The sequence below is a fragment of the Symphodus melops genome (genome assembly GCF_947650265.1).
Source record: "Symphodus melops genome assembly, chromosome: 13".
Classification (NCBI taxonomy): Eukaryota; Metazoa; Chordata; class Actinopteri; order Labriformes; family Labridae; genus Symphodus; species Symphodus melops.
Window position 1 is genome coordinate 16,626,287 of NC_136703.1, and position 25,850 is coordinate 16,652,136.

Below are 25,850 nucleotides of genomic sequence, written 5' to 3' on the forward strand. Positions count from 1 at the left end.
GCACAGTCTAAGCTGGTAATTCTCCTGTGTCTGTGTAACGCAAGACACGATGGGCTCTCCTCGTGCATTTACAAAAACTGCTGATCGCGACACTTCTACGTATGCATCTCAACATCTGCAGCCAAACCACGTCAATCACTTTCCCTGTGTTAACCCATTTAAAATTTAGTGGTAACCCATTTGCAACTTAGTGGATTCCTTCACTCCACTCAGGCTGATTGACAGCTCCCTAAAGACATCACCATCTTGTTAACAGCATGTGTGCACAAGGGGGGGGGGGGCTTCCTCTAAGAGTCAGGCATCAGTTGACCAGGTTATACCACTCTCATTCAAAAGTGTCTCCCATGACCACCGTTAAGTTGAAATACAAAAAAAAAAAAAAGGTGGGGTGTGGTGGATGCTTGAAGAAAAAGAGATAGCTTGTCAATTAGAAAGACAGTTAAATATTTTACCTGCAGCTCACACCAGGCAACCTCCACCCAGGTCTCCGTATCCAGACCCTTGTAGACCGTCTTGAAGGACCCTCTCCCGAGCTCTATATCAAATTTGAGGAATCTCCCTCCCGGGGACGTGGACACCGCTTTCATCTCAGCCTCCTCCTCGTTCTCCTCACTTGCTGACTTGACAGCAGCTTTACCCCCATCGTTGCATGTAACGTTTAATGCATTTCCACTTTTCTCTTTCTCCTCGTCAGCACTGGCGCTCTCTGTCGCACTGTCCTTATGCCCCCCTTGGCTTTCAGTACTTGAACATTCTTGAGTCCTGCAACTAGTCCCCCGCGTCCTGTCCACTATAGTTCGCAGGTTTATGTGCAAGATCTTACTTCTGTTGTCGCATTCAGGTGTTTCAAAGGCCTGCTCATCTGTGTCAGAAAACCACAGGCTCCTCCTGATGAATCTCTGGTGAACACTTCTCTGATAACTGGAAGAAGGATATGTACTGGGGTCACTTACCCCTCTTACTAGTGAATCCACATGGTTGACATTTCCGTCACCCATAGACTCGTACATGTTTGTGGCTAGTTCACACTGAGAGTTGGGTACAGGTGGATATTTCAGTTCTATGGAGTTGGAATTGGGCTCCGGCTCCATGTCGATTTAAAAGTCCAGTCGCTTTGGTTTCCAGGTCATTCTTGCCATGATGGCTAGACTTGCCAAACTGCAGATTTAGAGTTGAGTACCTGCAGCGCCCACTCGGTGACGCAGTTTGCCAGCAGAGGCCCCTAACAAAACTGGGTGGGATGGCATAGAAGAGATTTCATTCGATATCAAAGAGCTGCAAAAAAAAAAAAAGCAAGTTAGTGAAAGACAACCAAACATCTGCTGGAGTGTGAGGCAACACTCAAGCTACGGTGAAAACGCGTTGTATTCATGGGTTCAGTTATAAAAGAGTTTAAATGAGTCGAACAAAAGCAGGTGGATAAAGACAAGCTCACAGTCTCGCACTGTTACCAGAAGCCATCACTGGCCAGGTGAACGAAAAACTAGCAAGCTGCTGCTGTCGACACAAGTTAACATTAAGTTTGATATCCTTAAACCGGCGGCTGTTTGAACGAGCTCATTTTGTCGTCACAAATTGCGTAGTTAAGTGTGCAAACATGTAGTTTGTTTAAACCTATGGGACACGACTTACCTTGGTTCAATATCAAAGAAAACCGACCAAACAAGCTCGGCAAAACTCGCACTGTGCCGATACACGACACAGAAGAAGAAAACCTCCCAGGTCCAGTGTTGGAGGAAAAAAAACGAGCTAACGTTAGCCGTTTGTCCACGGAAAAAAAGGTGGACCATTAAACGCCCAATCTGTTTATTATCCTCATTTTTACAAACAAGAGCCAACAAAACGGCCAAAAACGAATACAGGATTAAGTTGATTTTTTGTTACTTAAAAAAACCCATATTGACAAGAAAAAAAGACCAATAAATTGAATTTATCTCCTTTAAAGTCACCGCATCCTTCTCTTCTTCTTCTTCGACTGCAGCTCACGGTGCCAAGTCTCCGTCTCCGCTGAATGCGGAGGGGTGTAGTTTAGAAACCACTCCGGCTGCTCAAAACACACCACAAATGTTAGTCTGCCCCGGTCGCTGCGTCCTCGGATATTAATTTACGCGGACAACTATGCTTTTCGCATGTCATTTTCTCTCCTCCACAGTGCAGTTAATACAACGGTGAAGCGCACTCAAACGTGTTTCCCATTCAGCTTGCTCGGCTCCTCCACGCCCCTGGTAACTAAAGACTGGAGGGACCGGCCAATAACACGACACGCTGGGAGGAGGGCACCACACAGACCCTCCTCATCATCATCATCATCATGCTGCTTTTCAACGGCGAGAGAGACACATATCACATATGAAAAAGAAACAAAGAAATCAGAGGATGGAAACGGCAAAGGGCATGAAAAGATTATTCCCTGCATAAAGCCATTAAACGTCTGTGTAAAATCTCTTTCACGCCCTTTTTACCGACTCATCAAATCACGTGGCTCCCCCTCTCACTCAACTCAACAGCTTGCTAAAGCCGACAATAGAATTGTGTAATGAGAACATGTAGCCCGACATGTATGCTTTTTTTTTCCTGTGGCAAAAACTGTAATAATAGGCACGCCTAAATGATTTTACAGACGCAGCTCTGTTAATGAGGCTGTATGACTGCAGGTCCCGTAGCCTGCTCTCTCCCCTACGACACTCTGAATCTCAATTTGACGGAGCCGCAGCCTGCAGCTGAGGCGTAGCCTTTATAGACACATGGGAATATGATGATGATCAGCAGCAACAGCAGGGAGAGTGGGACTGAGGTAAGAAATTGTTAGGAAGATAGCAAGCAAATAGCCTAATATAGGTTGTGAAGGCCTATGACTTTACTTAAGTAGAATCATAGTACAAGTGCAAAAATAGGAGTCTGATTGTGGAATTTGTCTCCTCTGTTGAAGCTACAATGTAAAAAGAGTGTCAATGTAAAAAGACTAATTTACTGTGGCTCCTGCATTATTATTTCACTTTTGGTCACTTTCTCATGTTACAACTAAATGAGGGTAAACGAATTACCTAAAAATGATGTCAGATTTGAAATCTACAAGGAAAACAAGTCAATAAAAAAAAACATTTCTTCATGTTTGGTTCAGGCATGCTGCAGGGTCAGATGACAGTCTGGTTCATTTGAGGAGTGAGGCATTGTTGGCACCTGAGTGACCTTATAAATAATGAATACACCCCTTTGTTTCCACTTCAGTAGCCAAAATGAACACAAAAACACTTGCATAGGTTGTTTTACTTTTACATAATGTCACCGTACTTTGTGCCACGATGAGATTGTTGCAGGACAAGAAGTCTTTAGTCTGTTTTATGCGGCAATAGAAGTTGCCATTTGATAAGTAATTAAAATATACGCTTGTATGGAGATTCATCCGGTTTTACAAGGCGAGGAAATGGGCTTCACTATATGTCATCTCCATAGTCATTGTTTTAACAGTGTCATTTACATTCAGATAGGAGTGTGTGTGTGTGTGTGTGTGTGTGTGTGTGTGTGTATTTTAGGAAGAAGCGAGGAGGAAGAGAGAGAGGGACCTTGAATGGCAGCCAGAGATACTTCCGTGATGGTCAAAGCTCAGCCAACAAACGCAGAACGTAATACCCTCACACTCAATAAAATGAGCAACTGGTCTCATACGATGTGTCTTCCATAAGTGTGAGTCAATACGAGTGGAATTAATCGGTTGGTTTTTTTCATCAAGAAGATCTTTTATGCTGACCTTCCACAGGCTTTTAATATCGGCATATGTGCCTGTGTTGCATTGAAATCTCATCCTGTGTCAGATTTCTGTTCATCTCGAGCACCTCCTTTTGCCTTTGAAAATCACTGCAACTTTTTTAAGGAAGAGAAAGTGTTCCATCCTCCGAGTGCCATGGTGGGATAGAGAAGTTATGTTTGCTTTGCACTGTGTAAGGCTGTAAAGCTAAAAGCCCTACAGAGAATCAGAGAAATTAGATTTGCAGTTGGGTCGATCCTCTTCTGGAGGAGAGCCAGAGTTTGAGGTGAGTGAGAGAGGCAGGCTGCTGATAGGACATGATAGATGGAGAGAGCAGAGAAGTGCTGATGTGTAAGAAAAAAAGGGATGAGAAACACACACCCATGCATTTACAGATGCAAGTTCATTGGCTCTCTCATCATGACAGTGAACAGAAGCAGGTTCGGTTAACTAAATAATAAATGCAGGGTCCTAAGTGATGTCTTTTAGTGTTGCATGGATCTTTCTACTTACAGAAACAGAACTTTGTTGAACAGAAAATAAGGTGGGTGACATCACAGTATCTGATGAGCTTAGTTTAGCCGGGCAGTTTGATCATATGGGCTACGGGCAAAATTTAGGATTAGGTGTGCAAGTTGAGTGAGTTCATTTCTTTCTGTGGGCAAAACTTGAGTTGGCTTTTGGAATGAAATAATTTTTTTTGGTGCATTTTGGTTAAAGGTTTACTTTCAGTCTCAACAATTTACAATCTGAATCCTTTCCAGAGTTTTCAAAGAATGTTGCGTTTTGTTCTGCAAAGCTACAAGGCAGACATCAAGGTAATTTATGGTGTAACACAACTTAGCTCACTAATATTAACTACTTTAACATTTTATTCCTAAATGTGCTTTTAATGTTTGGATTATTGCTTGTGTGAATGTTAAGTGATATTAATTTAATTGTGTCTGTTTTATTTGTGTGTCTTATGTCAGTGATTCTACACACATATATTTTCAAAATGTAATTACATTTCTTTAAATCTATAACAGGTAATCCAGGATGTTTCCTGGACATATTTTCCCCCAGAGACATATGTTTGACCTCCCATTTTAGTCAACATCAATCATTTAGAGAGATCATTCATGAATAAATTATACGTAACTAATTTCATTTATCTTATACCCAATATAGATGTCATCAGATTTAATGAAAGAAGTCTACTTTAAATACTACTGCATAATTCTGCTATTCCAAGTGATGCATAACTAAGAGTTAATAAATATTCCCACTTTTTTTTTACTCCCTGTTTTCTTTCCTATCTGCATTTTCCTCTGTGTGTTATTTTAGACAAGGAACACAGTGTGAATAATTCATTATATTAATAAGCGTTGAAACCTTGGAAACGTTAAGAGTGACTGACTTAATGAGGACCCTTTGTTTTAGATTTGTGCAAAATAACTAAAGGTAAATGCCTGGGTGACTGACAAGAGTGCTGTTTCACGTATTGAAATGCAAAAGATAGTGTAAATATGCAAATGTGAGTAAGTGTGTAGACACAATGTCAGCCTTGTCCAGGTGCATCCTGTTATTTTATTTGTATTTTTTTAACAGATGCAGCATGCTCCACACTCCCACCCCGACAGCATAAAAAACACAGTGTTATATACATTATTCACTGTCTTTTTGTTTCACATGGTCTCATCTGCTTTGATTAGTGGTTATCTTATGTTCTCAGCAGTATACTTGGTGCATCGAGGTAGGTGGCCCTTAGTCTTTCCCTTGTGTGTACACAATGCTCAGAGTCTGAAATAGTTCTTCATATTTGCTGACGAACTCTGGAGAAATATCATGTGCTGTACTTTCTAGACATTCTGACTCCATCCAGTGATCTCACGACAACATTTATCTCACTGTGGTCTGTTGACTCGGGGATAAATGGGCTGTCTTTAAAAAAAAAAAAAAAAAACCTTAGTCAGTGTATGAGAGCAGCATGTGTGACCCTGACACGTCATGACACAGTGCCATTTGTTGCATTTGGCACAAATCACACTCAACACGGGAGGGGACCTACACTCGACACAAAACTTAATTACGCTGTTCCTGAGGAATATAGGTAAACATGTTTTGAAGAGCTGTATGACATATTGTTACAAGTCTAGTGATGGGAAATTATTGCTCCCAGCAGGGAAAAAAAGATTAGGAGATTTTTTTTGAAGGTTTGCTGGATTTTATTTGGGATCTCTCTACGATGCTCTCATGAGGCTATGCCAAATAAAACGTAAAAAATGTGGAACTAGGCCTGTGAGACATGTAACCATGACTAATGTCTTACTTGAAAAATTAGACATGGCTCTTTTTTTTTTTTACAGGGTTTTAAAAAAAAACAAAACCATCACAGTAATTACTAAGTACAACCCCCACAACCACACCTTCTGTGCAGTTTGTACTTCCCCCTCGTACATCAACAAATCCATGCCATGTGATTGTTGCGAATCTCCGAAAGACATTGTAATTCAGATGTAGTAAATTAGAGGGTGCAGCTTTTAATTTTCCTCTTTTTGTCTCAGCTCAGAGGGGGGACAGTTCGTACCAGCTCTGTGGTTTGGTTAATCCCTGACAAACTGTGCTCCCTGCAGCAGCAACAGCAGCAAAAGGGTGTGTTGTGAGAAAAAAAGAGGAAGGCTTCAGTGTTTCGAAGTGGTGTGTGTGTGTGTGTGCAGGATACTGCTCAGGTGTGGGTCAGGCAACACTGAAGAGTGAGTGCAATTGGATGTTCATTCAGCAGCAGCGCCCATGATGGAAAAGGTTTTTCCTCCACACGATTTCAAAAATAGAGTTATTTCTTATTGTAACAAGATGACAGTTTATTCAGCTCTTGCTGACCCTATTTTTTCTATCCCAGGCAGAGTCCACTTGGATGGCGTACACACATACACACAAATCCTGGCTACGCGTCTGTTACATAATCTTCACCCACACAAGGATCAATAGGTTGTAGAATTAAACAAAACCAAAAGTAGATTTTTGTAGATGATTTCAGCTATCACCTGTTGAGCCCTTATAGAATAGATACAGCCGAAATGACTCTTCTTTTTCCTAACCGAAAGAGAAAAACCCACATCATAAAGCAGGATCAATAAAAATTGCTCTAGTTCTTCAGAAAAGTTGTTCGGGGTGTACTTTGTTAAATTTTCTCTCTGATGGGGAAGGATACAACCAAAGGTGAGCAGCATCACACGGTACTACAAACATGATCAATAAAACTCACCGCTTGGATTTAAACACTCAAACAAAATCTAGAACAGAGGTCTCAGCAACACGAAGGGTAAAATGTGTTGAAACTGATTAAGGAAAGTTGTGGACTGGATGTGTCTATTTAAAGCTACAGTCACGTGAGAGCCTTAAACACTACACATGCAGCTGTGTTTCATGTCCACTAAGGCCTGTAACCAGTGTTTAAGTATATCTTTACTGCACTACTGACTTCTTGTGCTAATTAGGTAGCATGATAACCAGATCCTTCGCAGCACTGCACAGGAAGCACAAAAATGACTGCTATCATCATCAGCATGCTGCCGCCTTGTTGCTCTGCAGGGACAACAAAACAGCAGCACAGAGCCTACACGCCTTTCTGTTTAATTCCAGGAATTCTTCTTTCAGGCATTGTCTAAAAGCCATAAACATTTTATCTCCATGCCAGATACTTTCTTCTTCCCCCAGGCCTCTCATCCAGATGCTCTACCCAGCAGCCCCACCCCTCTGAACATGAACCACTACACCAACAAGAAGAGTGCAGCAGAGAGCATGCTGGATGTGGCTCTGCTCATGGCTAATGCTTCCCAGCTGAAGGCAGTGCTCGACCAGGGGCCTGACTTCTCCTTTTACACCCCCATTGTCACCTTAATCAGCATCTCCCTCTGCCTGCAGGTCACAGTGGGGGTCCTTCTTATCTTTATAGGTGAGAAAAAAAACAGTCCCCCTGAGACCTTTTGTTGCATTTGTTGTCTGATGAGCATCACAACCTTTGCTTGCCCTTTGAGTTTCCTCTCCTCCACGCTGTCCCTTATGCAATTTCAAGTCCACCAATTTCTCATAAACAACTCATTACTGTCTAGTTGTAACCATGGCAACTCTCCTGCCACCAGGTTAAAAGGTCAATATGTTTTGGTACTACTGGGTGTCAAGGGAAGATGTCCAATATGTCACTGTACCTCTTATAAATGTCTAGAAGTAAGGAAGAAAGCTAATAATGCAATAGCCATTTAGTGACACGCCCAGTGATTTTGAGGATTTCTGTATTTATAAGTCACGTTTGGAGTTAGAGAAATTGGTCTATTAAGATGAAAAGATGAGCATAGGATGAACTATAACTATGCATTTTACACTGCTGTTCAATGTACTCTGACATGAAGCGGGTCAGGGGACTTTAGCCATGTCACACTGACTCATTTTAGCTCGAGCAGGAGGAGTAAATAAAGAGTTTTTGTCAGTATCTGCCTTTGAAGTCTTTTAAGATATAATCACCCTATCATAGAACCTGCCCACCCCACCCAGATTAGTAATCTATGCTGTAAAATGAGTCTATTTTGAATAAAATCTCTTAAGAGTGCTTTTTTAAATTCCATTCCTACTTTAACCTCTGTTCTTATATTACTATAATACAGATATTAATTATTTAAAAGGAATTAAATACTTATTATAGTCATCATTATCATTATAGTTTATAATCATGTCTAAAAAAAGATTCCTGCATTTTGTTTTGCTTTTTTGTTTGTTTTTTAAAGAATCATGCGTCAGTGAGGTCAGTCAGCTTCTTAGTCATCACACATTCATGAAGACCTGACCCCCTCCTTCCACCAAATCAAGTGACTCCTCTGCCACCCCCATATATTCAAACACGTCTCTTTTCATTCCTCTTCTTTCATTTTCTCTGACTGCTTTGAACCCCGTTGCCCCCAGCCCCCCCCCCCCCCCCCCCTCCCTAAACCCTCCCCTCACACGCCTGTGGATCCAGCTCTGTCTAATGGAGCCAGTGGTGCGTAATGTGAGTGGCCTACATACCATCACCATCACCACCCCCAACCCCTGTCCACCCTAAACTATCCCATCAGACACACAGGCGGGGTCCTGATACACCATTTAACCTTTGGTTATCTCCCATGAACACACACATATATGCACACATATGTACGCAGAGCATGTGCCTAAGTCCTATCAGATGACACCCCCCCCCCCCCCACACACACACACACACACACAAACACTCACATGCACGCACAATTTTTCCTGATCACACCCAGTGTTATTCACCGTTCAGTCCCTGTGATGATGAAGATCCCAATAAATCATTATCTCACGCACTATTGTTTCCTCGTGTTTAGAACTTCGAAGCACACATAAAAAGACACATTTTTGCCAGAGGGTAAATATGAACTTCCCTCAACCAGACCTCTCTTTCCTGTATTGTGCTCTCTGTATGCTTTGAACCAAAAGTTTGTTGGCCCATAATGAAGGCTGAAACATCTTCATTAACTTTGTTTCTCTTTTGAATGGTTGAATAAGTGGTGAATTGGACAACATATTTAATGAATTAGTTAATGCACAGGTTAATCCAGGGACAGAATATGACTTTGTTTGCCAAAGACAGAAAAATGTACAGAACACTATGTTCTGGATATTCTTGGTATAGGCTGTAGGCCGGGGTTATGACCCCATAACCAATAATAAAAAACCTCTAATAACAAAGTATAAAAAGGTTTTTTCAGGGATTTGGAAGGAAGATTTGGGATTTATTGCTAAAAAATTGAATCGATATTGAAGCAGATTAACCTGTGGGCTTTTAGACATTTGCTGGAATTTATTTGTAGCCTGTAATTTGTGGCTTAAAGTCCTAGAAATGAAAATGAAATTATTTATCCAGTCTTCCTTTGTTAAGTGTTAACTTATCTGCCAACTCTTTTTCAATAAAGCATTATATGTCTGTTTTTACTCTAACCCTTTCTGTAAAGCGCCTCAAATGTCTCATGATGACTCATTCTTCACATGGGATTTAGAAAATGTTTTCGACTTATTAAAAAAGCTTTCCTGAAGCTGACGATCCAATCACATTCATCACAAAGTTATGCCCGGTCTTCTATCTTGTGATTGGTTCGATCCCATCTGAATTGAAAATATATCAAGAAAAGGCAGTTAGATATTCTTTGAAGTTCCGCTTCATAGGGATCTTATGAGCATTCATGATATGAACGTTTCTAAACACTAAAAACTGAATGATGTTCATTAATCTTTATACGTCCTTGTTAGAATGTAATATTTGTTCCTCTGCAATGTCAATGCGATCACTTGTTAATATGCACCCAGAATGATCTATCTAAGGATTTATGGTTGTCAGTAAATCAGTTTATTTCGGGTTGGCCTGAGTCCCAGTTAAAAGTTGACTGCCTATGTTTAAGTGTGTGTTTCCTTTTTTTGTCTGCAGTTCGATGGGACCTGAATGATGAACAAAAACACTGGAGGTTAGACATTTTGGAGGACTTGGCTACATGTCTGGTTTTTATTATAGTGGTTGTGAATGTCCTTATTACAGCATTTGGCGTCAACAGGCCTAATGAATGAGAATTAACAATAACACATAGGTATTTTTATCCTCTGATCAAAATATCCTATCTCCTTTTCTGCTCCTTGTTCTCACTACAAGTAGTTGGCCCGAAAGACATGCATGCAGTTAGCATATTTTTGGGTTTTACCTCCACTGACCCGACCTTCACAATCCTCCTACCTGACCTAAAAACACACTGACCTCTCCAGGCTCTCAGAGAATTTTCCACCGGAAAACAAAACAAAAACAAGAATCCAACAGCTGGCTCATTTACCAGAAAATCATTGTCCTGCACACTGCTGCAGGCAGACTGAACAAGAGAGAAACTGCAGAAACTACAATGGGGTCTGGTGCATAAACAACCCAACATTTGTTTCTGATGGACAAACAGGAAAGTGGAGACAGCAGCAGTCAGGCACATGTGACCTCATGCTGTCTGTCTCCTTTGCTGCCCGAGAGTGAACTAAAGCCCTGCCTACAAAGTAGGCCCAGTTCCACGTGTATACAAATGGAAAACAGGCTTCAATTTTTAATAACATCAGTGACGTTCGTGCAAGATGTCATGGTTTCTGTCTGGATTGCTTGGACCAGGGGGGCGTCATGGGGCAGCTGAGGGAATGTACACAGAACTGGGTGCGCCTCATGTGAGTCAAAGTGCTGTCCAACCTCTTCAGGTTAGGCTCAGCTGTCCACAACCACAGGCCACAAGCCTAACATAAAATTAAAACAATGTTTGGTTGTGTCTCGACTCTCTGAGCAAAGCTGGAGTGTGTCTGTGGTTCTCTGGACCAGCAGCTGGTGAATTTGTCAACACAGCTCAGGGCCCAGCTGAACCGCTTGTTAAAATGTAAGCCTTAATTAGACAGTGTTTCAGCAATGTCACAGAAACCCCAAATTAGAGCAAAAGCAAATGCTCAATTTACACACTTGAGTTTTTAACCAAAACCAGTTCTTATCAGTTTTATATCATCTGTAAAACACGTGAAGATCACTGAGGCTAGTACAGTAAGTAGAATATCTTCAATTGGATTGTGACAAAGCACCTTTGAGATGACAAACTAACGTCACAATCTCATCCTCTTCCTCCTCCACAACTATCATTGGTTACCTTGGAAACAGGACGACGAGCAGTGAGCTAGATTGATGACACACACAGCTCCACTCAGAGCAGATCTGTAGACTGATATAGATACATAATGTATGTCTGCGGCTCCCACACTTCTGGCTCCATCTCGGTCCTGGCTCAGTAGGGGTCTCACTTTCAAAGGAGGCAGTTGATCAAGGAGGAGTTTTAGCTTGGTTAGATCCCCCTTGGGAATGATAGATACTAGCATTCAAACTGTACAATCACCCGAGTGACACTTCCACCTCCCCTGCCCTCCTCTTCCTCGCTGACTCCCCTCTTCATATTCACTGCTCTGTCTCTGCAGAGAAGACAGAAACCTTAGCTCTCCAGAAGAGAAGCATTGTATTGTATATAAACCCTCTTTGATGAGGCTATTTTCCTACTGAATCATCACAATCACAGTAATAATTTAAAGGGCTTCAAGTGAATATGACATTAATGTACTCTGCACAAAGGCCTATTTTGAGCAGTCAATAGTGTGCATTTAATTAAGACAGCTTTATTCATCGATCAGTTTGATTGTCATTATTAATTTATGTTGGTTGTTTGTTGCCCTGGATTGTCATTGTTATAGTACACCAGAAGGCCTTCTAACCTTGTTTCTCATTTGGGTGAACTGAATGAGGCAGCGCCCTCTAGTGTTTTCATTGATGCCTATCAAGCCAAACTTCATTTGAAATGATCAGAGCAAACCTTGGTTTGGTAGCAGCATCACTGTGTCAGTAACCAAAAACATTAACTATCGCTGTACTTTTTGACTACAGTTCCATAGAGTCGACGTTATTTGATGCCTTTAAGGTGTATGATGTACATCTTTGTTAATTCTTTGTTATTCTAAATAAAATAAACAAGGTATAATTTCAGGTTGTGTGCTTTATTTGAACCAAACAAAATTCAACATTCTAATAACCCACTCACAATCACAGCTTTAGTCATTTTTGTTACTTAAAAGGTTCTTCCTTTGGACATTACATTTCAACACCTTTACTTCTGGATTATTTGTGTGCCGCATTTGACAAACATGTTTGAGTACTTCTTTTTTTTTGCTATATTAAAGACACATGGCATGTCAAATCTAGTTTGCAGAAAAATACCAGGCTGTCCTACTAAAGCATGCATTTTCCGCTATTCTGTCCCACAATCCTCTGTGCATGTTTCATTCCACAGCACCACCAAGAAGGCACAGAGAGATAATGCGACTTTTTTCATTAATCAATCGTCAAATTAAGATAAAAAATATATTTCAAGTGAGGAAGCCTTTAATTATTCCTATTTATACTTAAAGCAGAGTTTGGTGACATACATGCGTTATTGCCAGCAAAGCTTCTCCCAGCTTAAACTTAAGCAGAAGTTGTAATGTCCTGAGTGCAGGCAGTATTTACTGAGAATATGTGATCAGAATCATTATATACACAAAATAACCTTTATATATATATATATATATATATATATATATATATATATATATATATATATATATATATACACATTCACATACACAGACGTGTTAGGGTATAACATTACATGTTTTTATAAAACCCAGATTCCAACTATGGGAATCCATGGTAGAATGATATGAGTCCATTTTTCTTTCACAAAGTCAGTACTGCTTAGAAAACAGTGATATTTAAAAAAAAAAAAAAAAAAGCTTCAATGGCTCTTCAAGTGGATACAAGTTTGGCACTGCAAAGTGGCACATTAAATGGCTTGTTCTTGTCAAGGGACCAATTCTTCAGAATTTTAGCAGCACCTGTCCTCTTCTGTTCCATTTTCAAACCTCAGCATAGCAAATTAAAACATCTTTAGCACCTTTGCCCAGTGCTGCTGCAGAGCAGTGAAGAAACGGACCAGTAGATCTCAATGTCTCATCCTCTGTGGGGAGAAAGACCCGCAACATAGAGTTTATGTTTTTATGGAAAGAGTGGTTTAAACATTGATAGTTTTACAAACTATGAAGATGCCTTGGATACCAATCTACCCTTCTACCATTTGATGTATTAACAATCATTTTAACAATCATGACTCACCTCCGTAATAGTAGAGTAGTGCAACACCAACAAAAAAACTGAAACAGCTCAGGAAGAACATTGGTCCTGCAGAGAGAAAGAGAAGGGAAAAAAAGTCTCATCAGGGACTTTTATAGACGAATAACAGCTATAACCATATGAGTGATCGGCAGGTGAGCTTACATATTGTTCATAGTGAAACAGTGTCTTCTTAAAGGTTCATTCATGAAAATAGAGGCAAACTACAAGGTACAATTAGGATACGGCAAGACGGAAGAGTACACCTCTGTAAAAAGATCGTTTTCTTGTTCACAGTCAATGCCACATTTCTTTGTCTTACATATGAGTGGGTGTCACTGTTTCACTACTTCATCGATGACCCATTTTCCTGCTGACACACCTTTGACCCTAGGATGCGGTCCTGACTGTTCAAAAGGAATGCAGGCCAGAGGAGGCTGCTTTGGACAGAGGGGTTTACACGTGAGGTTAACTGACCCGCAAAATCAAAGGCCTGGATGCAACGGGATGATAGATGGTGAAGCAGTGGAGAGCAGAGGGGCCCACATTGTGATGCTCGGGGTTAAAAGGTTCAGCAGACAAACTATATGCGCTGAAGAACAAAGCTTAGTTTGGCTTAAGGGGCTTATCTGAGGATCAGCGAGGGGTGCAGAGGCACCCTGACACGCATAAACTGGAAGACCGCCATATTTAAAAAAAAATGTAATGTGTTTTGGCCCATTAACAACAAATTGGTTTTTTTTTTTTATTGTACTACTGTTCATGCACATATAAGATAAGTATACAATCAAAAACAGAAGCAATAAAAACAACAGGTAGAACAAAAGGAGAATAAAAGATTAGATGACTAACAAATACAAAAGTGTGGTATAAATGTTGAATGTTGTTATGATGAAAAGCTCTGAGAATTCAAACTGTTGTGTTATTATAATGTAATGTGGCTTTCAGAGGCAGCTCAGAGCTGTGCACTTCTGTTATCCTGGAATGATATCACACTACATTCAAATAATCATGACCTTTTAAAGTCTTAAAGATAAAGATAATCAAGTTGCCATCACTCTGAGTGTCGCCCTGACATCTGTGGTCATGAAGTCCTTTGAGAGACTGGTGTTGAGCCACCTGAAGGACAACACAGGCCCCCTGCTGGACCCTCTGCCGTTTGCCTATCAGGCAAACAAGTCGGTGGAGGACGCAGTCAACATGGGACTGAACTACACCCTGCATCACCTCGACTCCCCAGGGATCCTGTTTGTGGACTTCAGCTCAGCGTTTAACACCAACATCCCGGATATCCTGCACCGGAACCTCACCCAGCTCACCTGTCAGTGGGTCACCAACTTCCTGACTTACAGGAGACAGCAGGTGAGGCTGGGGAGCATCACATCCAGCATCATCGCCCCTCATGGGTGTGTTCTCTCCCCACTGCTCTTTTCCCCTCTACAACCAATGACTGCACCTCAGGGGACCCTTCTGTAAAACTCTAATAGTTTGCAGATGACACCACCGTCATCGGTCTCATCCAGGGCGGTGACGAGTCTGCCTCCAGATGGGAGGTGAAACAGCTGGCTCTGTGGTGCAGATGGAACCATCTGGAGCTGAACCCGCTCAAGACTATGGAGATGACAGTGGACTTCAGGAGAATCCCCCCCTACTCCCCCCCTCACTATTCTGCACAGTGGACTTTCAGGTTCCTGGGATCCACAATCTCACAGGACCTGAAGTGGACCTCCCACATAGACACAATCAGAAAGAAGGCCCAGCAGAGGATGTACTTCCAGCTCAGGAAGTTCAACCTGTCCCAGGAGCTGCTGATCATGTTCTACACCTCCTTCATTCAGTCTGTTCTGTGCACCTCCATCACTGTGTGCTTTGGATATGCAACCAAACTCGACGGACACAGACTGCAACGGTAGCATCACTGCAGACCCCTCACACCCTGGACACAAACTGTTCAAGCTCCTCCCGTCGGGCAGGTGTTACAAGTCACTGTACGCCAAAACAAACCGTCACAAGTCTTCCCCCAGACTGTCACTCTGATGAACACTAAACAGTCACAGAGTGTCAGACCTGCTGCTGTGAAATAACCCTGGAACTAAACTGTCACTGTGAATGTACATGTATTATTTACTATAAATGAGATGACCACCCCATGTTGACTTCATCATCCTTTTGCACTACTCACCACTGCACTATTATCTTAATTAGTCTTGTACATACTAGTCTTTAATTACTTGTTTATATTTGTAGTTAATTACCGTAAATTCCGGACTATAAGCCGCTACTTTTTTCTCACACTTCGAGCACTGCGGCTTCTACTCCGGTGCGGCTAATGCATGGATTTTTTATGGGGGACAATGAGCTTCTGCCGCAAAAACATTTGACTTCGTCACGTCGGATCTTAATATCAGTCATTTTGCGCTTCATGCACGCACCCTCATCATGGAAAACACACGGAGAAATACATATGATGTAGCTTTCAAGTTAAAGGCGATCGACCTGGCTGTCAAAGAAGCTAACAGAGCTTAAGATGACACTGACAGCGACAACAGAGACTGAGGAAGTGAGTAATGAAGTCATTCTGAGGCAGTGAATGGATGGACTTTTTCTTGTGAAATATATTACGGTCATCTTTTTCATCAGCCGTGTTACAGACACCGTCGGCTAGGCTTCGTATTGTAACGGTTCATGTTATAAAGTCAGTAGTTGATAATGTGTTCATAATTCCGATTATGTGGAGAGTCAGTGAATGCACCAGCGAGAACGTGTTGAGTGGCTGTATGAGAGAACGCTGGGGGAGAGAGTTGGATTGTTACGGCAAGTTATGTGTTGCTCTCTGCTGTAAACGGCGTGGTCACGGCGGACAGTGATGGGGTTATTAAGTTATTATTTGAACGCTCTCGTCGTCCTTTAACGTCCGTACGGACGCTACAGTATTTGCGGATGTTACCGGTAGCCTACGTCTGTGTAAATAGCTCTTGTTATAGCGTGGACACCTGCGGCTTATAATCAAGTGCGGCTTATATATGTACAAATACATTTATTTACTTATTTTTAGCCGGTGCGGCTTATATCCAGGTGCGCTCAATAGTACGGAATTTACGGTAATTAATTAATTAATGTTAAACATACCTGGCCAATAAAGCTGATTCTGATTCTGAGTTAGTTCTGAGAATAATGTGGATTTAAAATGTAAACTCGGTAGAATGCAAATAAGTTGTTTTCATAAAAAGCTCTTTGTTTCAGCAGCATCTGTTTTGAATTGGCAATGTAAAGTGATTGACTGACTGCAGGGCTTACTGTGATGGATAACCAATGTTCCATCTCAAATAATTCTCAATCTCTGTAGGGGGTTTCCCTATCGTTCTCAAAATACACACTGCCTGGAAAACAGGCAATTATTAAGAATGTGCAGTGCTTTTTACAGTTTTTGATTCTTACTCAAAATATGCATATATTATCTGTATGTGACTAAAACATAGAAAACAACAATAGGGATCTTTTGCATTACAGGAAACGTTGCACCCAGACTCATTCAGTTAGGTCATTAATTACAGATGATTATAAAGTTGAAGAAAAAAAAAAACCCCAGAAAGAACATGATACCTTTTGTTCCTCTTTAGAGTGAGGGATTTACAAGAAACTAAAAGTAATCACACTGAACGTCCTTTCACATCTATTAATCTGGCTCGGGCCTCGATGAAGGCTCTCTGCTGACTTTTCTTATTTCTTTTAAGTCTGTTCATGGCCGTGCACCTGAAGAGTTTTTATTCAGTGATTGTGCTCCTTTTTCTAATGTTGAGTAGATTTACCTCTGTCATTAAGAACAAATCGCTCTGGGGAGCTGGTCACATTGACAGTCCATTTTGGATCTGCAATATCTGAAACAAAAAGAAAAGAGTGATTAAAGGGAACACAGCGCTTCTTTAAGCAATAGCATTTGTGATGTAAGAGCCACTACACAGCATGCAGGCTGTCTTTCTATTTCTTCTCTCTCTAACTTTAACAGGATAAACCTCCAAATGGTCACACAGGGTATTACACAGCAGAAGGTGCAACATTATTGGACTATTGGTTAGGAGATTAGTGTCATCGTCTCACCTGGCATATTGGACAGCATTACTTCAGAAAATGTAAGAGAAGGAAAAGGTGCACTTATATGAATACAGATCATATAGAACAGGTGAATGCCAGCAGTGTATTCAACTTTCATAACATAGCAATATAGAAGCTAAAGAAAGAAAGACACATCCATTTCATCTTTAAGAGCCTACTTATCAAACGTTTGTATTTTTCAATACTAAGCTCTTCTTATTCTGCTGTAAATATATTGTAAAAACCCCAATTAATTACTGCGACCAATTACAAAACGATGACGACTACAACTTTACTTTTACTTTACTACAGCTACTAAAATGTTTCTAGAACCCTGCACTGTGGATTTACCTCTCTGTCTGACTCTGGTGGGCAAGCTGGTGTAGACATCTTCAGCGTGAATGTGAAGTCCTCTGTAGAATTCATGACAGGCCTCCTCTCCCTTCAAATACAGATGTGTCAAGAGCTCTGGTAACCGCACCTCGGTGGGCACGCTCAGGTTCCTGAACTGCAGGGAGAAGCATGCTGAATCTAATCACATACTGGTATACCGTCGTTGCAATTTAATTCATTTTGTATAGTGACAGGACTCAATGATTTTCTGAACAGTTTTAGTATAATATGCAGTATCATCTCTAGTGACCCTGTGGGCTTCCTTGTCGCTGAGTATCTGGGGGTAGATCCTGTTCAGCTGCAGCACCAGTCTGTCAACCAGTTCAGTGTCCATCCTCCGATGTGAGCACAGGAACTGGGCATCCCTCTGGAGCTTCTCATGGCAATCGTAAACGTCTTGTCAAGGACAAGCAAGAAGTAGTGTTAAATCAATGCATTTTACCCTACAACAAACACACTGTAATTGCTGACTTGAATTAACAGAGGCATTAGGGATTTAAAAGGTTGTGTGTGCTCTCGTGTGAAGGTCTGGTCAGCAACAGGTCATACTCTTGTACAAGTACAGTTCACTAGAAAAGCTCCGGGCCTAATTAAACACTTGCAGATTTGATGTCTAGCCTGAAGTAGTTTTTCAATAAGCCGGTCTTGGCATTCGCCTAGTGCTGAAAATAACAGTCTAAGAGGTTTATAAGGTCGAATAGGCTGCACTTTCTAGATAAGGAATATTGTAGCAAAACGTAGGTTAAATAACTCAGAAATAAGACAGACTGTAGGGAGCATGACTATATATTTGCAGAGACACTCAGAACTTAATCATCCCTAATTTGATTCAATTGAGGCTGACTTCCCGGACACATACAATATATATATATAGCCTAGAAATAATTGCTTTTAACAGTATGAAATAAAAAAAATGTCATCATACAAATAGGGTCATTTAAAAGTGCAATCTTTGGATAGCTCTGACAATGACTGTCTATCACGAAAAGCAATTACTTTATTTGCAGAACGAATTTAGACACAATTTGTTTACATTGCACAGCAACGTCCATTAGGCCTACTTGTTTAAATAAAGTCTAAATTAACGTATTTAAATCGCAACAACCCGAAACTGCACAGTAAAACAAAACCAGTGCAACAAGTGGGCGGCAGCTATAGTCCCGTCACCCCCAAGTTAGCGCGAAGGGATGACTGTAAAAGATCCAAAACAAGACAAAACATCTTACCCTTGTTTCACACACCTGTCATACTGACAAACACACGATGGGGGCCCCTTCCCACCGACCGCTTCTTCGTAAACTTCCTGTTCCCTCCGCTGTGTTTCTCTTTTGTCCAACAACATCAGCACCTACACAGCGTCGCCGTGCGCTGCACCATGCCAAATGATTGACCTCAGCACCACATCATAGGTATCAATCCGCAGACATTAGGCTGACCTGACTGACAGGCAGATTAGTCAAATCTGCTTTCAGGTGCACCCATTGGATAGCGATGTCCGTAATCACCTTAATTCATTTCCTGCGCCCATTAATACCAATGAGTGCTCTAGTTCAATTAGTGAAAATAATAAAAAATAAATATTATTCTTGTTATAAAAAATTACAGTTTGTTACACATTTTCTCATTATAAACACCCTTAATTACCATATTACTCATTTCCTAGCGACATGGTCTGCACCATCAACATTATTACTTGTACACATTTTCATCCATCCCTAGAGAGAAATGTAAACCAAACACTGCAGACTCTCCATTGCAAAACAGTTTCTTTTTAATAATTTTAACTTTTTACATTATTTGAAATTATATTTACATACTGTTCTGGTCAGAGGTTTCTCGTTGCTCTCCTCATCCAATAAACCAGACTTTTCTGCTCAGAGAGGAACGTTTTTACACAACTTCTTGAGTTGCCAACAAATGTTGTGATATAGTTAGAATAATGGTGTACATGCATCTCAACATCATAATGTAATTGGTTTCTGAAAAGCTCAATTACAGGCGTGGAAGTCTCTTTAAATTACAGGAAGCCTATAATTAAACAAGGCTGGAGTCCTGAATGTTCAGTGGCATCCCTTCTCAGACAGAGGGCAGTGTGCCATCACAGTTTACAGAACGCACATGAGTCCTCAGGTCCTTGATGCCTTCAGTGCTGTTCAGAGCTCCACCATGGTAATTTCAACGCTGTATAGTTTTCACTTATGTTTGATCTCAATGATAAAGTTGACAATCTTGGTCTGTAAACAAGCTTTTTATGCATCAGAACACTTCGGCGGGATGTTTCCTCATACTGATATAACCCGAATTGAAAATTCCTTCTTTAAATTCCTCATGTTGGTCTCATCTGTGTTTGATGGGTTCCCTCCAGACAAACTGGTCTGATGTCCTCCATACTGCCACATCCTATCAGAACCTACTGCTGGGACCTGGCCAGGGCCTGGACTTGCACTTTGAAAGGTTGACTGAGGAGGTCTGTTGTACTGAGGTGGTTCACTGGACATCTGTGCATACTGTGGGTTTCTGGGTAATAGAGGCTGGTCACAGTCACAGCCAGGGAGTGCAGACAGCAGAGAAACTGGGCCACACATGCAGGCAGGTTGATAGGTGTACTGCTGATGATATCTGTGGGGGAAAAGACATGAAGTCAGTCATTTAACTCATGCCTTATGGGACTTCTTACATTTTTCCCTTTTGAAAAAAAAAGTTGCCTTGGTTCTCACCTGGAGGCCCGCATGTTTTCACATGAGGTTGAGATACTGGTGTCCCACAGTGAACACAGCTTCTCCTGAGTATTGTTGTTATTGTTCCTGCCTTTATGACTGTAGCGAGTCCGTCTGTCCTCTTGTTGTTGGGCTTGTTCCTCCCACTGCCACATATCTGGATCACTATTAAAAAGTTCAGTTCAAACCAGCAGGTCAATCTTTCAGTTTGAATATGAATAACACTATCCTCTCTTATGTCTCCATCTTATGCATCCCATTATAAAAAGTTATAAAGTAATTTTACTCAAGCACAAACTGAAGGCACTACTTGACGACAATGTTAAATAATGGCAATACTTTGCTTAATTTCAAAGGCTAATGTAGTTTTTTCCGTTTTACTTCCACTGTAGTAATTAATAACTTCACAAATTATGACTTTAGAATAAGACAAATTAAACTTTTAAAAAAATCATCTCGTAGCCTCTTCATTATGTTTTCAGTTTTATTTAAAGAGACATTTCTTGCAAGATAGTTGTATGAAGTCAATTCTTGCAATAAGAGAAAATAGATATTATCAGCCAATACTTCAAAAAAAAAAAAAAGAGCCCACATTTAAGATATTGATGTATTTCTTAGGCATCAGAGGGATTACTGCTATACAGGATCATTTTCATTGTTGGATTTATTTCACAGCACACTCCTGCCAATGGTTTCACAATCTTTGACTGATACACAAGGGATTGGAAACAGGCCAAGACATGAAGGAAGAGGAGGGACATGAAGAAGAAAACATCTGCCTCCGAGCACACACTGTTTTATTATCTATAATACTTAAAACTCAGCAGAAACATGCAAACTTCTGCTTTCATTCAACATGTGTACAAGCTAAAAGATAGACACACAGCCTTTCTATTGTGCTAAATGTATACATCATGCAACTGCTTGTGGTTAAGTATTCCTATGTTGGGGTAGTTAATTTAAAAGTTGATCTGAGCACTTCTTCAAACTGTTCACTTCTCACTCACCTCTCATGCGGTTTCCTTTTGTCCTCTTTGATGCAGTCGAGCAAACAGCAGGTGATGAAGGCCATGGACATGAAGAAGATAATGGCTGAGCTCACAATAGATGCCAGCACAGCTACACGGAAACCATAGTCCTCAAAGGGAGATAGAGCTGCAGTGTCAGAGAAGAAGACTGCTGACTGCTTTTGTTGAGCTTAAATTCAAAAGCATGCACAAATGTTACAGACAGCTGCCTTCATCATGCTGCAAAAGTGAACTATCATACAAAAATAGACCATCTTGCAACACAATTAAGATTCTGCTCTCACCTTTTCCAGTCACTCAGCAAAAGGACAACTTACTGTGCACACTCTGGAGATTACGCCTGCTTTCCTATTGAATATTCTATAGTAAAAATTAAATCTCTCTTGAAAGCTTCTCTAAGGATTCAACTTTCATAGCCAAATACTACCTGAAGTGTCTTCATTAAATGTAATGTCTGTCACATAATGGTTCATTTAAATGCAGTTTCTTCGTAAAAGTGAGCAGAGGGAGAGCTCAGGAGAAGTTTTGCAGCTGCTGCAAATTCTCCAAGCATTAAAAACATTTGATCTGCACACATACACTTCTGATTATGAAATATATAAACAGCCAGATGCATTCGGAAAAACACAATAACTGTCATTTGTTTTTACGTTAACTGTTAAGAAAAGGCCTAACTCACGTTTACAGTAGGTCTGGCCCACCCACTGGGTGCTGTTTGGGCCTAGCACACATGTAAGCTCCCCTCCCATCAGTTTGTGTCTTTCTGGACACTGCAGGGAGATGACTGTGCCCACATTGGTACCATTTCCCTGGATGATCTTTCGAGTGCCCAGGGCAGGTAAGGGAATAGGTGTGCACTGAGCCTGGGACTGAACTGAAAAGCAAAGAAATCAGTTTTGACAAAGATGATCGTCCAACTCAGGGTTGGACACAGTCACACAACAGCAGTGCAGGATGAGATGTGATTCAGTGAGGGATGGGACAGTCTTTCCACAGCTATCAGCACTGAACTTCTGTAAGGCTGCACAACTTTGCATGATAAAAGCATAACCGTGTAAATAGGACTGTTGTCGTGCTGCAACAAATTCCTACAGTATCGAAACAGGAAATGTGATAAACCATTAAACCAAACGACTGGTGGAAACAAACAGGCCATCTGGAGCCATGCTAATCATTCCGTTATCTTACAGCGCAGCACGCTGCTCAACATATTACAGGAGGAGGGGTCAGTCTCTGTCAGCCAGCAGTCTGTCACTATGAACCTACAATATCAGAGTTCAACATGACACAAGCTGCTGGAATGCAAATAAAAACAATGACATCAAATCAGTAATTTCCTACAGGATTTATCATGTGATCCGTCCGAGGGAGTGTCAGATGCAGCTTGTTTGCTAAGGGAAACCTGATTCTGATATCCAACCTAAGCAATGGACATGTGACAAAGGAGAGATTTTGCAATACTTGTCTTTGTTTCAATTAAATGAAGAAAAACATCAAGGAATATGACATTGGCTGTGCTTTTCCAGTAAAACGTGTTGTGCACCTGTATCACCACAAGGGGCATCAAGTTACACCAAAATCTTATTGGCAAACAGAGAAATGATGTTAAGTGATTTATTTTCTTTGCACACGCTTCTGGACAAATGTGTCAATTACATTGGGAGAGGCACAGCTGGAATAAATTCTGCTCTGAAGGACATTTGCGCCACTTTATTTAAGTTTATATAACACAAGGACGCAGCTCACTGCCGATCACTTTGAGAAAACGTGTCTGTTTGAAGCTTAGGCCTATGTGTTATGTGGGTGGCTGCTTCAGATTCACTGTTTAACCCCTAGCTGTGTATCATTGGCACGAGGACTTTCTGATGATGAAACCACAAACAGTTGCCTCCCTTTTCACTTCCTCCTTTTATCTGCTTTTTAAAGCAACCCATGACATCTGTACAAATGATGGGCAAATGCACCAAGCACTCTGCACGTTTTCCCTTGAAACCCGCAGATGGCACATGGTGAAGATGATGATTAAGACGATTCTCTGAAAATGCATCACATTATCCCGCCATGGCTATTAATCCTGCAGCAATTGTTTGCGAACTGCTGTCACAGCAAGTATAAGCGACTGTAAGACCATTAAGGGATATTGCAGAAAGAAGAAGAAAGAATGGATCACGCATTAGATGCATAAATAGGCTCCTGTATATCTGAGTTATCAGTGACTGCATGTTTTAATCGGAGGCAGGTAACTTTGCAAGTCTCCATGTTAAGACACAAAACAAATTCCTGTGCAAGCACGTCACTTTGAACTCGAACAGTCTATAAACTGGACACCTTGGTCTTACCTGAGCTACTTAAGTCACGTCCGTTAATAAAATTTGTCCTGGACACGTCTGTTATTGAGGCTGTTGCCGCGGACATGGTGTTGATTGACAGGTCCCCCCTTCGTCCGCTCTTTTGATTGTGCGTAAAGACTGCGCAACGGTGTCTCTCTGTGCCCGGTACAGAATAAACACGTCGGGATTCCGTAAACTCCAGAATTCCGAATGAGTCTTTGCTTGCGTTTTTTTGTCGACTCTGTACCTCCAAAAAAAGCAGTTTTTCGTCCAAAGAATCCTCCGACAATGCTTTTCTCACTGCATCATTTACTTCTTCCAGTGCATGTTTTGGACAGGGCGCTGTAGTGCCTGCTCAGGCGCGAGAGGCGGATGAGCCCTCGAGAGGACGGCGAGAGATAAAGTGATCGGTCGAGACCTTGTCGACCAAAGCAGAAATGACTTTGTGGATTACACCAGGTCAGGTCAAGTTGCACACCACAGTCGGTGTGCTGGACGGTGAAACTTCAGCAGCAACGAAACCCTGTGTAGGAGGATGTCAGAGCGCTGTTCTGTTTGAGCCTATCAGGATGTAGTGGTTCTGATAGGGTGGAAAACAATGTATGCAAAACACAATCAGTGACGTTCACCTCAAAGTTAAAAGAATCTAAGAGCAGTCTGGCTATTTGCTACATGTTGGGCGGTTAATGTTTGCATCTACAGTAAGTCTGGCTCAAGTGGTTCATAGAGTGGGTTTATCATAGAGGAGTGGATTATAAAGACATGTGTTGCTTATGTCAGAGAATGTATGATTTCATACTCATAATATAAAAGGAAGGGTCTTTTTAAAGTGGCTTTTATATATCACATAACTCCTGATGGTGTGTAAGTAAAACATTAGACTTCACTGTGTCTACAGTCTCAGTGCACACAGTCTCACTTCCCTCCTACATGTCTTGCTTTGTGAAGGTGCTTTTTCCCCTTTTCTGCCAAGTTTTTTAGTAACGTACAGCAGGTAACATAATTGTTTTATCAGATATCTTTTCCTTCAGCTCTATAAAATAATTTGAACTTTGGGTACATTTAATTTAATTTAAAAGGGAAATTAACAGATGTATCACTTTATTCTGAAGATCAACATACAAGAACACAACAGAGGGTACGCAGTGGATTCTTGAATATTCCTGATTCGCTTGTATCTCCGGACAGCGTCACCTTCCTCTTCTTCAAACATTACATTGCTCCTTTTTCATTGAGAATTCTAAGCATGCATGAGACTGATTCTGCTGTGGGTGATAAGTGTCTCCATAGCTCAGCCCTGTTCACCTGAACAAACCTCCACACACCACCTCAGACGCTCTAGGAGCCTCTGTTTAGACAGCAGTTCCCCTTGAGATTCATGCATATATTAGCATAGCTGATTAATTGCATTCACAATTATGTCAGTGCTCATAAAAAGCTGCATTCAGATCTGTCCTGGTGTGCACTCCTGATGTAAGGGAGTAAACACTGTTATTTTTAGGAGACCCTTCTCAAAAGAAAACGTGTCAAGTTATCTCGCAGTGTGTTTTTTAAAACATTTTATGGTACCTTTTTTCTTTTACTCAAGCAAAGAATTCCATGTCTGTAATTTCCTTGAGTATGTCTATAGGTTTAGGCCTTTATATATTTTTTAAAAGCAGGGGATTACGTGTTGAGAAAACTTTAAACCTTACAAATATAGCACACAGATGAGGATGAAGTCAGTATTTTTCTCATTGAGAGAAGTCCATCTTAAAATACAAACTCATACTTCAGCCCCTCATTGCAGGACATTTAATGTTACTATATAGTTTGATT

General features: G+C 41.1%; 3 protein-coding genes across 12 annotated transcripts in view; all 3 read right to left on the minus strand.

Moving 5' to 3' along the window:
* The window catches only part of LOC306833705 (serine/threonine-protein kinase WNK2), a 41,175-nt gene extending 39,707 nt beyond the window's left edge, over positions 1–1,468 (minus strand). For 4 of the 8 annotated variants that reach the window (XM_079359180.1, XM_079359179.1, XM_079359178.1 and 1 more), the window contains exon 1: positions 453–1,467. In XM_079359180.1, coding sequence (XP_079215306.1) covers positions 453–1,091 — 639 coding nt within the window. In that variant the 5' untranslated portion in view covers positions 1,092–1,467. Of the gene's footprint in view, positions 1–452 lie in introns of all 8 variants that reach the window. The other 4 variants (XM_079359175.1, XM_079359177.1, XM_079359174.1 and 1 more) reach the window with 2 other exon arrangements.
* An 11,487-nt stretch (positions 1,469–12,955) lies between these two features.
* On the minus strand, positions 12,956–19,383 carry LOC306833712 (caspase recruitment domain-containing protein 19-like). 3 transcript variants are annotated; one of them, XM_079359191.1, is made up of 7 exons: positions 19,199–19,382; positions 18,208–18,353; positions 17,916–18,072; positions 17,571–17,591; positions 17,282–17,350; positions 13,476–13,541; positions 12,956–13,320 (listed from the first exon to the last, which is right to left on the minus strand). In XM_079359191.1, exons 1-7 carry the CDS (start codon positions 19,203–19,205, stop codon positions 13,220–13,222), a joined length of 567 nt encoding a protein of 188 aa, XP_079215317.1. In that variant the 5' UTR covers positions 19,206–19,382; the 3' UTR covers positions 12,956–13,219. The 3 variants fall into 3 exon arrangements, with proteins under 3 accessions (XP_079215317.1, XP_079215319.1, XP_079215318.1); XM_079359193.1 differs by having other exon boundaries at positions 19,184–19,379; XM_079359192.1 differs by lacking the exon at positions 17,571–17,591 and having other exon boundaries at positions 19,199–19,383.
* A 155-nt stretch (positions 19,384–19,538) lies between these two features.
* susd3 (sushi domain containing 3) lies at positions 19,539–24,673 on the minus strand. Its single transcript, XM_079359190.1, has 5 exons — positions 24,042–24,673; positions 22,382–22,576; positions 21,682–21,829; positions 20,675–20,839; positions 19,539–20,576 (listed from the first exon to the last, which is right to left on the minus strand). The coding sequence occupies exons 1-5, from the start codon at positions 24,115–24,117 to the stop codon at positions 20,240–20,242; spliced, it is 921 nt and encodes a 306-aa protein (XP_079215316.1). The 5' UTR covers positions 24,118–24,673; the 3' UTR covers positions 19,539–20,239.
* Positions 24,674–25,850: the final 1,177 nt, after the last annotated feature.

Coding starts and splice junctions, on each gene's coding strand:
- LOC306833712 (XM_079359191.1), bottom strand. Junction 17,592..17,915: donor CACCAGAGTCAGACAGAGAG/GTAAATCCACAG, acceptor CATTTTCTGAAG/TAATGCTGTCCAATATGCCA. Junction 13,542..17,281: donor ATTTGTTCTTAATGACAGAG/GTAAATCTACTC, acceptor TTCTCTCTGCAG/GACCAATGTTCTTCCTGAGC.
- susd3 (XM_079359190.1), bottom strand. CDS start 24,117: ATGTCCGCGGCAACAGCCTCAATAACAGACGTGTCCAGGACAAATTTT. Junction 22,577..24,041: donor ACGTGACTTAAGTAGCTCAG/GTAAGACCAAGG, acceptor TTTGCTTTTCAG/TTCAGTCCCAGGCTCAGTGC. Junction 21,830..22,381: donor GGGCCAGACCTACTGTAAAC/GTGAGTTAGGCC, acceptor CTGACACTGCAG/CTCTATCTCCCTTTGAGGAC.